This window comes from Columba livia, chromosome 3 (assembly GCF_036013475.1).
Source record: "Columba livia isolate bColLiv1 breed racing homer chromosome 3, bColLiv1.pat.W.v2, whole genome shotgun sequence".
NCBI lineage: Eukaryota > Metazoa > Chordata > Aves > Columbiformes > Columbidae > Columba > Columba livia.
Window position 1 is genome coordinate 114,474,374 of NC_088604.1, and position 13,932 is coordinate 114,488,305.

At 36.4% G+C, this 13,932-nt stretch overlaps 1 protein-coding gene across 8 annotated transcripts in view; it reads left to right on the top strand.

Moving 5' to 3' along the window:
* The window catches only part of KIF16B (kinesin family member 16B), a 133,394-nt gene that overhangs the window by 56,418 nt on the left and 63,044 nt on the right, over nucleotides 1-13,932 (top strand). For all 8 annotated transcript variants that reach the window (XR_010471770.1, XR_010471769.1, XM_021290996.2 and 5 more), the window contains exons 13-17: nucleotides 6,049-6,168; nucleotides 6,725-6,776; nucleotides 7,824-7,961; nucleotides 12,199-12,281; nucleotides 12,478-12,566. Coding sequence is in view for 6 of the 8 variants with exons in the window: in XM_021290996.2 (XP_021146671.2) it covers nucleotides 6,049-6,168; nucleotides 6,725-6,776; nucleotides 7,824-7,961; nucleotides 12,199-12,281; nucleotides 12,478-12,566 (482 nt within the window). In the remaining 2 variants the exon portion in view is untranslated. The remainder of the gene's footprint in view (nucleotides 1-6,048; nucleotides 6,169-6,724; nucleotides 6,777-7,823; nucleotides 7,962-12,198; nucleotides 12,282-12,477; nucleotides 12,567-13,932) is intronic.

Sequence of the window (13,932 nt, forward strand, 5' to 3'; positions counted from 1 at the left end):
TTTTACAAGAGTATTTGATTAATGTAGATAAGTGCATAAGTGTATTCAGGGTGATATAGCAATAATAAAAGAATCAGATATCCCAATGACATATCTGGAAAATTTTTAAACTCTGGAGATAAATTAGACTTCTGTGGAATGCACAGATGATGCGTACAATAATAAGATAATATTTTGTTGATCCGAGTTCCTCATTATTGGATAATTTAGTTACAGTATTGAAGCAGTATATTAATATGGAAAATTGAAGAATAATTTAGCTCCTGTACTTCAATTGTTTGATGGAAGCTCTAGTAATTTATTCAGCTAAACTATTTCTGGGTTTTATTCTATAAAACCTCACTGATCTATAATTTGGCTTGTTTGGCTTTATAATGTGATGACAACCTGCAGGTAAATGCAGAAATGATTTACAGGTTAACAGAGTTTAAGTGAAAAATTGTTTGTGCTGGTAAATTGGAGTTTAGTTTCTTCAGTTGTCGGGATGGTGAGTGAATCTACACAGGTTTTTGCTTTCTAATGCAAATTAAATGTAGTGATTTTTTTTTTTTCTCTTAATAAGACAGACTGTGCATGTTATTAAAATATAAAGCTATGAATGCTGATAACACTGCTAGCATTGTTGTACTTTGTTTATGCAAAGAAGCAGAAAGCTGCACATTATTAAAGGGGATATGATCTCCATGAAAGCACAGTGTCTATAGGCTTGTTGGGCTAGACCTTGTGCAAACTAAGAAGAAAGGGCTAGGTAAAGACAGACAATTACAATAACCCCCCAATGATTTTTTTCCTCTTGTTTTCTCAAAAATGTCAGGAATTATGGAACGTTTCACAAATTGCAAAGTTGGGGAGGTGGCCAGGAGAGGAGGCATTTCTCTTCAGAAGTGCTGTTTCCATATTTGCCCCATCTTTGCACAGATCTCTTGGAAGGTAACTTGCCAAAAGCAGAAAATGCTGAATAGTGAATCAGTATATGATATAAATAATTTTATTTTAACCTCAAATTTGAGTTTCAACTGCTGGAGAGAGTCCAGCATAGGGCAACAAAGATGATGGAGTGGAGCATCTCCCTTATGAGGAAAGGCTGAGGGAGCTGGGGCTCTTGAGCTTGGAGAAGAGGAGACTGAGGGGTGACCTTATTAATGTTTACAGATATTTAAAGGGTGAGTGTCAGGAGGATGGAGCCAGGCTCTTCTTGGTGACAAACAACGGTAGGACAAGGGGTAATGGGTACAAACTGGGGTACACTTAAATTTGAGAAGAAACTTCTTCTCAGTGAGGGTGACAGAGCCTGGCACAGGCTGCCCAGGGGGGTTGTGGAGTCTCCTACTCTGGAGGCATTCAAGACCTGCCTGGACGCCTTCCTGTGTAACCTCATCTGGGTGTTCCTGCTCCAGCAGGGGGATTGGACTGGATGAGCTTTTGAGGTTCCTTCCAATCCTTAACATTCTGTGATTGTGTGATCTTTCTTACTCCCTTAGAAAGACTGGATAAAACAACTTCATTGTGTGAAAAAAAGGAGTAAATGGGAATGAGAAGTGTTTTCTTATGTTGATATTTATTCATAGTAGCCAAAGAACTCATTCCTGTAAGAATTTTTTAAAGTCGAAAAATTAGCAGGAGCCAAAAGAGGCTCAGAATTTGTACTGGTGACACAAATCTCTAAGGTGTATTTACTGATAATAGTAGAATCATTTGAGTTGGAAGAGACCCTCAAGATCATCAAATCCAACCATAACCTCACTCTGGCACTAAACCATGTCCCTAAAAACCTTATAGACCTGTTTTTTAAATCCCTTCAGGGATGGTGACTCCACCACTTCCCTGGGCAGCCTGTTCCAGTGCCTGACAACCCTTTTCATGAAGAAATTTTTTCCTAATATCCAATCTGAACCTCCCCTAGTGCAACTTGAGGCCATTTCCTCTTGTCCTATCACTTGCTACCTGGGAGAAGAGACCAATGCTCTCCATGCTATTAAGGCACTAGGAAATCTGGCTGTAAGTTAAACTTCAAACTTCTTGTCGTTTGTGCTATTGTTAAAGAAAAATTATACTGTTTCACATTAAATACCCCCATAGGTGAAGCAGGGTTTGTTAGAAAGTATCTGGTTTTGGTATATGAAACAGGGCAAGCAGGTAACAATCCTTCCCCAGAAACCTTCCTGTGCTTACTGTAAATGAAGTTCTGAGTTTTTCACTCACTTTAATTAGAGTGACCAACTGAGTCTACTTCATCCATATTTCTTCTTCTCTCTGTTTGCGTAGCCTCTTTAATGCCATGTGTCTGCTGGGTTTGGAAATCAACATTTCTAGATGCCTTTGAATTCTGAGCAGTATGGAATATTTTCTTTTCTGTAGGTATGAAACATTTGTTTCCAGTGATTTAAAGGGAACACAAGGTGTACTGAACACATAACTGGAGGAAAAGCAATTTAGAATTAAGAACTTCCCTTGTGTACAGTTTACATCTGTTTATTTTATAGAGAGCTTGATGTTAGTGCCGGGCCACCGAGTATCTTCAGACATTTTTGTGAACTCGGGATATAATAGCATATTTTCAGTGAAATCAAATGTACCCAAAGTACCTCTTAGTGTAAGAATCTGCTCTACTAGTCTGGTTAAATATTAATGCAAAGACTTTTGCTGTTGCACATTTTTACCCATAATTTCTTTAATTTGGTATTATGCGTTTTTGCATAATTTAAATATAGACATCTGGACAATTTACTTAGCCAGCATAATGTTATGTTTTACTGAAAGTGTCTGCACAGTGTATTCTCAGGACTGTGTGCCAGCCACTAACTGTTCAATTTTTAAATAAAATAGCTGAGTTTTTGCATTAGAAAGTGTAACAAAAATTAAACTCCTCTAAGAGGTTCCGTTCATTAAAAGGGCAGTGTGCTAATTACGTGTGCTCTTTAATATGTGCTGGGCCACTAGCAGCATATATTTTGCTCTACTGGTAGATTGGTCAAGCAATGTTAGAAATACCCTTTGGGCTCGTTTTCCTTTTTTAGTTGAATTCAATATCCTATTGGCTAAAGAAGTAAAATTCTGTGATTCCATTTTCATGTGTGTTTGTATGTATGTAAATAAATGCATTTGAAGAAATCCTATGTATCACGAAGGTGTTCTTTATCATGAGCAGTTGTATACTGTGAAGATGAATGAACTCATAGGCTCAAGTAAGTTCTTTACGCGAACATTTTGTTTCTAAACTGCAGAAATATATCTTAGCTGTGAGTTTGGAGATGCCCCCGTATCACTTAATACAGCAAACTTAGAACATGAGTGCAGAAGGGATGCGATTTCACAATAGCTCTTGGATCTCTTTCAGAAGTGTTAATGAATTTACTATATGAGGATATTTCTGACTGCTGAGTCAGAGCTAAACTCAAAGAGACTATTATTTAAATACAGAATATGATTCCGTTATTTTAACCTTGGCTCAAGGAAGGGTTTTCTCGTGTCCTGACTTCAAATGAGTCTGTTTGATCTAGGAGCTCCTAAAGAAGAAAACCTTTTTTCCTCCTCACACAGTAGCTGTTTATATTAACTGGAGTGCTCCTTTGTGGATAACACTTGGCTTGCTTTATTTTCCAGAGTTTATGAATGCAACTTAAATACTGAGGGAGTACATGTATACTTTTCTGTTCAAGGATAATTGAAGCAAAGATGCATGCAATACATTCAGCTTTCTTAAACTGTACCTTAAGGTTTTCAGAAATTTTCTGAATTAGTGTTTTTTTGAATAGGGACAGTGACCTTTCCTGCTCCTGTCATTTGACTTATGGATTCACTGCTTCTTAAAATTGTGTTGCGCAAATTAAAGTGAATCAAATCGTGGCTCAAATGTAATAATTTCCCTGTCTTATACCAGCTTACAGACCTTCAATTTATTTCAAAAGAGGTCTGTCCTCCTTCAGAAGCATCCTTCTTATGCCGTCATGGAATAAAGAGGGACAATTTGGCTACTTTCTGACCTTTATCATTTTCTCTCACTGTGGGAGAAGAGAGTGATAAAGAGGTTTCTGTGATTTCAGTTTAGGGCAAAAGAGCACAGTTTGGTGTTTGGGGGCATCCTTGCAGAAGCGTTTGAATCTGGAATTAAATTTTAAACCAAATGACTAAAAGTTTAGCAGTTAGTCCAGATACCTAATTAAGATTGAGGATTTTTAGTAAACTATCTGAAGAGAAAAGCTAATTTACAAGTAGTAAAGAAAAAACCATTTTAGTTAATCGCAGCTACTGTGCGCTGCATTTATGATAATGCTTCCATCAACAGGATGCATTCTGTGTGTGAATTGTAGTAATTTAGAAAATAAACGTTTAGAAACTCAATTAATTTGTGCTCTTTAATTTTAGATCTGAATAAATAAGCAACACATCTATTTTAAATCATCATTATATATGCTACATTTCTGAATATAGTAAAAATGCATTAAATATTGAAAGACTGGAAACTGAAGAATCATTTTTACAATTATTCTTAATTATTTGTGAGATACTTTTCTCACCCAGTGATAATTTGTTAGCCTCCTGGGAAGTCCATTTTTTCCTCGGTCAGGGATGTTGGCAAATGCTTTGTTATGCTGGGGAAAAAGTGTTCAGCTCTTAATATTCTATCAGTTCCATTGGGGCAAAGGTGTCAGCAGTTGTGTATATGACCGCCAATAGTCAATGTTTGAAGTCTTCAGCCTCATCGTATACGAGCATTATAAATTATGTATAACAGTAGATGCTACTCAATAAATATTTAATATGTGATAGGTATTTTTTGACTGAAAATACTTTTTCACTCAAACCGTGATTTAAGCAGCATTTTTTGGCTTTATAAGGTGACGCTATTATAATACCAAGGAATAGCCAGGTGCAGTTTGAATGTCAGAGAGCTGCAGGGCAACATGAATCACAGGTTCTTTATGGTTTTCTGAACCTGGGAGACCTTTTTCATTCATCCATGGCCAGAGTGGGATTTCCCAGTTTTATTTTGGAGTGTCCTTTGTATGCTGTGTCATCATCTTGTCTTGCCCAGGTGTATCCATACTTAGAATTTTTTAAACAGTGTCACTATTGGTGATGTTTTGTATTGTGCAGGGACATGAGATATTACATCTGTTTTCTTCAGATTTGCAAGTTGCTGTGCTTGGGAAAATACATATAACAATCTAGCTGTTGTTTTTTCTTACTAGCAGTGTAGTGTCTTGCTTGGCTCTGAAGAAAGCATATTGATGACTTTACGTAGAAAAACACATTAATTTTGAAAGGCGGTGTGTGTACGCATTCACAATCTCTGTTGCTGTTATCTTACAGGCCTAAAAGCCAAGAGCATTTTTTTCAACTTGAAAAATAAACTTTATAAATACTAAAACATACTTCAAAGCAATCATGAGTTTCTTATTTGTTGCATAGACTGTCTGATCTGTACTACATCTCATTATATTTTATCCAAGGTTGAAGTCTCTCACTTGTCCTCCTGAATGACGCTTCATCCTACAAGGTGGCCCAAAGGAATTTTGAAGAATTGAAATTAAGTGCTGCAAATATTTCTTACATTCATTTACTGTTGCCAATACTTTCCTTGCATTGGTTGAAGTTTTAACTGCTTAGACTTAACAAATTTTCAGGTGTCTGGGGTTTTTACTGAGCAAGGTTCAGTTCATCTAAAGCATCGTCAAAGAGTTTCCAGTTTTCTATACCTTAGTCATACTGAATTCTGAGGAGTTTTAAATTCTCCTCACCATTATGCAAGGTGGTATGTAGCTTGCTTTTAGACAGCGTTGCTTTGTTATGCTCTTGATTGATCTTCCTTATCTGGTAGAATTCAGCTGTTTTTCTGGTTTCTTTCAAATAACACCTTCACAGATATTGTGAAAAGCAAGTTTGGAATGCTTAATGGAAATATAAAAGACACAATTACAGAAAAAATACAGTGCCTTTTTTTGGTGTGTGATGTAACAGAATAAGTTACATATAATGTGTTCTAGAAAAAGAAGGAAGAGTGGTATTTCGTGCTTATCCTAATAAATAGACTTTTGTCCTTTACAGGAACAAACCTTGGCTCTGCGGAAAGAAGGGATAGGTGTTGTTTTGGATTCTGAACTGCCTCATCTCATTGGCATTGATGATGATCTGCTCAGTACAGGTATCATCTTGTACCACTTGAAGGTAAATACGCATCTGTGTTTCCACAGCCTCCCTATGCCTCATGATTATTTTTTTCTTAGTTGACAAATTGTAGTATTAATTTTCTATCTAAATATAGTGCTCATTACATTTCTCCACCGTAGTAAGAAAAGCTCATTACATCGCTCCACTGCAGTAAGAGAAGCTCTTAAGAGGTTGCAACTGATTTAATTAAAATATCTGTTAATTTACTTGTTTAGGTTTATCCTGAGGGTCAAATAGTTAACCAGAGATAAATGTTTAATATTCCTGCCCATGTATATTGGGTTTTCATTCATTTCACTGTAAAACTTGACTTGAAATCTGAATGTAGATTAATTGCCTCAAAAATATAAAGGACAGTTTAAACTTGAATTTGTTAATAATATAGTATAATAATTGACTGTGAAAGCATTCTAATAATGCTACCCAATTTTTCTCTTGTATGTTTAAAGATATATTTCATTCAGGTCAACCAGAGAGAGTGGAAGGATAACTTTTTTGTGGGGGAGGAAGGGAGATTTCAACTGAAAATACTGTATGTTTCTCTCTTACTTAGGAGGGCCAAACGTATGTTGGCAGAGAAGACGCTGTGACAGAACAGGATATTGGTATGGAATCTGGGATTTTTTGACGTTCTTTCCTTTGTCCCAATATGTGAACAAAGCTTCATTTTTTTTTTTCCTATTTTCAATTGGCAGTCTATATGTTCTTGCATATATTAAGTCTTAGAAAATTTGAGAGCTGAATTATGTGTGACTTGCTTCAAGGAGCATGACTCCTAGAATAGCTTGTGTGCTTAAAATTTATTCATATACTTGTTACTAATTTATTTATCGCTTCTTTTGAAATAGCATCATTTAAAAATACCATCCTCTTTGATACAGCACCTGTCTCAATTACTGCACAGTCATTCTCTTAACCTTTGTATAGTGACAGTATTGTTATATTCTTACACCTAAAGGAGTCTTTGGACTCCTTTAATTCTCAGGTGAGAGACTGAGAGCCAAATACAATGATTTGGTATGTTTTTGTGGGTCAAAAGTGCCTGGATTAAAATTTCTATATAAATTTAATGAAACTACCAAATTTGCTTTGTGGTATTAAACAATACTGGTAGAGACAATCATACATTAGTTGAAGAAGAGACAGAAAGTAGCATAACTGATTGATAAAAGGCCTGAGTATAGTAGAAGGTAAGAACCTTATTTCAGCCATCATTAGTCTACAAACACAAATCATAACCTTTCTTTTCAGACCAGCATGGTTGCTTTAAGGTCAAGAAGCTTTTGTAATTTCCAAGAAACGGGTCAAAAAACCCTTTTCTCCACAAATATATAAATTTTGCTTTCCCGTTTGCTATCAGAAGAAAAGAAGCATTTGCTAATCTGGTGCTAAAACATAGGAGGAAGGAACGTTACACCAAAAAACCCAAGCAGTCCAGCTCACTTCCCTTTCCACTACAATAAAACAATAAACAGTGTTGTCATTTAGGCATGCATGATGTGATGAAAGAAGGGAAAAAACATTGTCCAGAATAAAGAGAAAAGATACTCTCAAATATTTAGTGCAATATGTCCTTAATAAATTAATATTGGCATGCTAATATTACTAGTCATTGAAAGACTAATTAAGCTGTTTTATTTCTTTGTATTTAGTTCTTCATGGCCTTGATTTGGAAAGTGAGCATTGCATCTTTGAGAATCTCAACGGTACTGTGAATCTAATACCACTGAATGGAGCGCAGTGTTCTGTGAATGGTATTCAGATTACAGAGGCCACACAACTAAACCAAGGTATTAGCCAGTGTAATGTCATTTTTGGTACCGCATCTTTGTTTCTTGCTGGCAACAGCACTGAAAAAATGTCTGTGTGTATAAAAGGGTTATTGTTTAATCAATTTTAATTCCATGTGTTCTCAACTAGAACCCAAAACGATCAGGAGGGCTACAAAGTTTTTGTTCTGTCAAAGCATAGCCATGTGGTGAAAAGAGAATTCTTTACTAATTTAAGTCACTTCATAATCTTGAGTATGAATTGATAGTTACCTTTTGATTTCATTCCACATTTATACATAAATTAAACTCTGTGCCAGATTGCTTAGGTTACTGTAATATTAAGGGAAAAGAATATTGGTCTCTGTAGGACTAAAATAATATCAGAGACACCTCCTGAAGCTTCAGGCCAGTCCTACTTAACACTTTTGTCAAATCCTCTTGAATAGCAGGAGATTCAGCTGGAGTATCTGTTCGCTGCAGCTGTAGGGAAATGACAAAAAGGGGGAGGCTAACTTTTATGTAGGAAATTTAGAGAATTATAATTTTAATATAAAAGCTTTACAATCTGGAAGTGAAAAAGCAGGCAGGACAGCTGGGAACAAAGGTGCATTGTGTTGGCCTGGAAAGGACGAGCTAACACGTAAGCTGGTGAGGAGATTTGGGATGTTTTATCTTCCAGGAGCACCCAGAATATCTTGCCATTTAGCAGTGAGCTGAAGGCCTGAGCAGTGAGGCTGAGACACAGCTCAGCTGCCGAAAAACCAAGTCACTTTACATTCCTGCAAAGGAGCTTTCAGAGTGAGCTTATAAGCTTATTCTAACAAGGGAAGGATGCAGATTTGAACAAGGAGAGTCTTGGTGCCTTTTCTGAACTCAAACAAGTGATTCAAATGTTGGCTTTCAGTTTTGGTGTAGAGGACGTTGATCTTGGAAAGCGTCTATTTCTTTATGCAAAACCAGAGGCATAACACACTTGTTTCTGTACAGATACTGGCAAAAAAAGAAGAAACCAAACAAGCCCAGCCCCCTTTATCTTCTATTTGGTTAAATCCCACTGATAAGTTGTTAGCAATAGAAATATTGGCATTAATGCACATAACAGCATAAACAAAAAGAATTGCAGTTGCAATGATTCATCTTTAATTTTATCCTACTGAATTTCAAAGGCAGGAAAGGTTTGTTGCGCCTCAGAAGAAAGTAGGAGTTTGGATGTGATTTACCTCTTCCAGGCATATGTTACAACTTGATTTTTGTACTGTGAAGAGTGAAAACACGACTTTTTTTCTTCCCAAATTCCTGTCTTTCTAAAGAAATTTGCAACTCAAAAGAAGGGGAGAGCATTCCTTTGCATTCCTAAATTGTGAAAACCAGCTGCATAAGCTGACTTGTAGCTTGTGTAGCCAGCCTGAGTCTGACAGAAGGATGGCAGTTATGACGTCAGGTGGGCAAAGCTGATGAAATAATGAGTTTAATGGCTCGTGCATAGTCAGTCTTAGCTGTGTTAGCATTTAGTCTCTCAGCATGAAGTACCAGCCTCCTTAAACATCCTCTTTAGGTAATGCTGATTAACTGCTACTATATTTAAATGTTTCCGTTCATCATTAATAACTGTTCATTTGAAAATGTATTAAGTTTTTAGACTGGCATGGAGTTTAAAAAAAAAAATAAAAGCATATTAATTAATTATCACTTCCTTCTTCAGATTACTTGCAGCATTTGTGAATTCTGGCTGATGTGGCCTTTTTGTGTAAATGCAGATTACTACTATAATTTTTATTCTTAAGAACAGATGGTAGGATTTCTAGAGGTGACTGAATTAATACTCATAATTTGTCCTTTACCTTAAATTTATCCTCAACTAGAAACCAAGATTTTCCTGGTTTTAGGCCAAACTGCCAACCTTTCTGTACTTAACATAACCTCCCACTGCTTGTTTTTTATAGTTCATTAATTTTAAAAAAACCTTTTAAAAATGGAAAATGACTTTTACAAGTTGCAAGTATCTTAATTATAGGTACATTTGTTTGCACAGTTCCAAAATATTGCTCTGTGTAGGCCAGTTGAATTAAGAAATCAGAGCTTCATGAATGATAGAGACTTCTTTTGCTTAGTTTTTGTTGCTGTTCTTAGTACTGTCACTGCATTTGACAAAACTTTTTACTTTGCCATTTAACAGTCAAGGAGAACAAGAATTGTTGCTTACAGTAAATAAACGGAAAGCACACCCCATAGCAAATCCAGTTATGATTCCATGACGACATTTATGCTGCTCTTTGCACACTTGCATTGTGATGGGGAGCTGCACTGTACAACAATGGACAGTCCCACCTATGCTTAGGAAATATGACTGTCTGGTTTTGTCCAGACTTCTTTTCTTAAAGGGGCTTCTATCAAGTGAGAATTGAGATTGTAGTGATTTTCCTTAATAATAGAATACAACAAGAAATAAAAATTGCAGACAGGTACCATAATGCAATAAGTGGCATCATTAAGTAATTATGCCTGTGACACATTTGGATAAAAAAGAGGAATGTGATGGGAGAAATGAAGGAGTTGTAGTTTGCCTTCTAATCTGTACATTGGCCATGTTAGTGCACTGAATACTTCCATAGCCATGCATCATGTGGCATGTATGTGTCCCTTCTCCTTCCTCCCATCCAGATTTATGTCACATCTCCTTCTAGGCTCATGATCGTAGGATTCAGACAAATACTAAAAGAGAAACTTAGGAGTTGTTCATATGATCCATTGTCTGGGTTTGTCATGGACATGCTGTTAATCCCCTCTCTCCTCTTCTAAATTTGTCAAGTTGGGAACATGTATCTATATCTGTAAATGTTCTGAAAGTATAATCTGTTTATTTAAAGTTGCTTCCACCTAGTAACATGGTAAAAATATTTACCATTTATTATTTTTATCTTCATTTGAAAGTAACTGGAGGTGTTTAAAAGATGAGATTCTTAGGGACATTGTTTAGTGCCAGAGTTAGGTTATGGTTGGACTCAGTGATCTTGAGGGTCTCTTCCAACCAAAATGATTCTAAGATTCGATAACTGAAGGACTTCCATAGAAGTCCTTGCTGTCACCAAATCCCCCTCCAGGCAGTCAGCAAGAGGGGAACAGGTTTGGGTGAGCAGATGAAGTCGTGGTAAACAGAAACAGTTTTGGCCCTTTCACTACAGCAATTGTGACCATCATGGACCCCTTTTAATATCCTTACATAAAAAGTGTGCCCAGCGCAATTCCCAAAGGAAAGGTCAACCTGCAGCATCACACCAGTTACAGAGGTGGTGTCAAAATGACTTTGCATCTTTAGGGAAGGTAATTCTTTTTAAGATTAGACTGAGATAAACCTGAGTTCCTGTGGTCCAAAACTGAGGTGTTGCATAGACAGTGAGAAGCAATGATGTGGCAATAATGCTTTTTGCTGTTTATTTGCAAAACTGGATGGCCTTATTTGGGTCAATAGTAAGATAATTTTAAGAGGAGCATTCCTTATTAAGGACAGCATTTCATTCTCAGATGGTGAGAGTTTGTTTGCAGTGAACAGTGGAAGTGCACTATTTTTCATAAAGTGAGGGTGATGGAGTCCTTTTCATTTTAAAAATGCCTCACACTGACCAACAGATAAATGCTTGATTCTGTGGTGGTGAACCTGGAAGACTTCCATGTTGTGACAGCAATGACACATAGCTGACAATATACTTCTTAGTAGGAAAGTTTTCATCTAGGTGCCATTGTCTTTAAAATATAGGAATTACCCAGAATTATGTTATTTGTGACCTCTACCTTGACTGATAAAATACAATAATAGATGTGCATTGAGCAATATGAATTATTCATGGTTCTTCCCTCAGAAAATAACTGTTGGGTATAGAAGTCTAGTAATCCTGCTTTGAGTGACAATAAACCTCAATGTTTTTCTACACAAAGAAGAAAAACAAGAAAATCAGAGTCCAGATTATGGAGAACTGGGGCTTTCAGTGTAGGTGAATTCAAACCTGACTGCGACCAGTAGTGGATGGATAACAGTTTGTTCTTAGTCGCATTTATGGATGTTCCCATTGTGTTTGGTACCTTCTGGTAGCCTCCAAAGCTGTTGAAGGGTGTACAGGTCAAATTGGGGCATCTGTTTCCACTGCTTTCTCTACCTATACTTATTTTTTTAACTGAATGAACATGATTGACCTTTGTGTGTGTGAACATGTCTGGGTTTTTTATATTGCCAGTGAATGGTGTGTGTTTTTCTCATCAGGTGCTGTTATATTACTTGGAAGAACCAATATGTTTCGCTTTAACCACCCCAAAGAAGCTGCTAAACTAAGAGAGAAAAGAAAGGTGAGATTAAATCAGTGTTTCGGAAATTTAAACCTTTTCACAATTTTTTTGCTAATGTATACATACCTTGATTGTTGTAGAATACCTTTTTTTACTTGCATCACATCCTTTAGTTAATATTTCGAGTGAAACAAAGTAAGAGTTGGTAAGCACATCAGTGTTTGTCTAATACATTTATTTTCTGGTCTGTTGTTAGATTGGACTGCTGTCTTCCTTCAGCTTGTCTATGACAGATCTTTCAAAATCTTGTGAGAACCTGTCAGCAGTTATGCTTTATAATCCAGGGTGAGTACCTTCTAAAATGCGGTTGTTAAAATTGCAACTGATCTTCATTTTGAGTGTTCCAGATGGCAGTAATAGAACATATTTTGTTCTTGGGTTAATAGTATATGCTTGCTAAATAATGGACTTCTGAATGAAGCCAGAGTCTTTCAGAAAGGTTATTTGAACTAGTCCATGATAGAAAATAGAGTGAAGGGACACTGAGGAACTTACCATCCTGTTTAAAACTTTCTTTTACCTGGGATTTTTCTACTTAAATGCAAGAAGCGTGACTGCACCAGCAAACAGCCCCACGGATAGACCTGACACAGAGAAAGTTGTACCTGGAGTCAGGGACACATTCGTGTTATAACCAAGGCAGTTCAGCACAATAACGCCGTGACAAATTTTGCGTTTATGCTTTCTTAAAAGTTAACTATTTTTGCTGAGAAAAATGTGTTATAAACTGAAAATTAAGGTTTCTTGAGTTCGTATAGTACCAATATAAGCACAAAAAGGCTGGGAAATTAATGTCGTCTGTTCTTACCTATATAGATCCTAGTAGGTGGCCAAGTTAGGATGTAGAAACCAGTTTTATTATACACTTACAATGACATAGACTGCTTATTTTAGAGAAGCTGGTTTTAATGTTTTTACCAGTATTCTTAAAGTGATTTACAGAAAATTGATGCTGTTTTGTTCTATTTTTTATTTTTTTTTCAATAGCTAGTGCCTCTGTTTTGAATTGGGTGTGAGATGAAGCACTTTAACCACCTTTTCAAAAATTGACTAGAAATTGACTTAGAGGCTTGGATAGTGCAGCTTTATTCCCAAGTTTTACTGTGGGGTTGCTCTTTATCCATTAGAATTTCATAAGATTGGATAGGTAATAATAACTTCAAGTTAGGCAATGTCTTAAAAACAGTGCGTATGTATAATAACTGCTTCAAATGTGACTGTTACTCTTTTGCTACTGAGCTACGCACAGACATTTCAAGATAGTGAACCAGTTGATGATTAATTACGTCTTTTTTTCAGACAGATGAAAGAGAACATCAGAAAATATATGTATTATTTTTCTATTTCTTTAGCTTTTCAAGTAGTTCTATCTAAAAGCTTCTAGTGACAGTTACTGATAAAATATTTTCTGTGGGTTGGGGAAAGTTCCTGGGTATTGTTTGTTACCTCTAGTTATTGATCAGCTACTGTGGGCTTTTCTCTGACTAATAACATTACTCTGCTACAATACTGTTACGAATCACTGCATTATAGCCCATAGTACTGATTTTGACTTCACAGTCAGCATAGAGTAGGGCAGATTGTTGCAGCATCGGCTCACTTTTAGTTTTTCAGATTTGCAGCAAAATATAATGATATGGGCAAGGAGGCG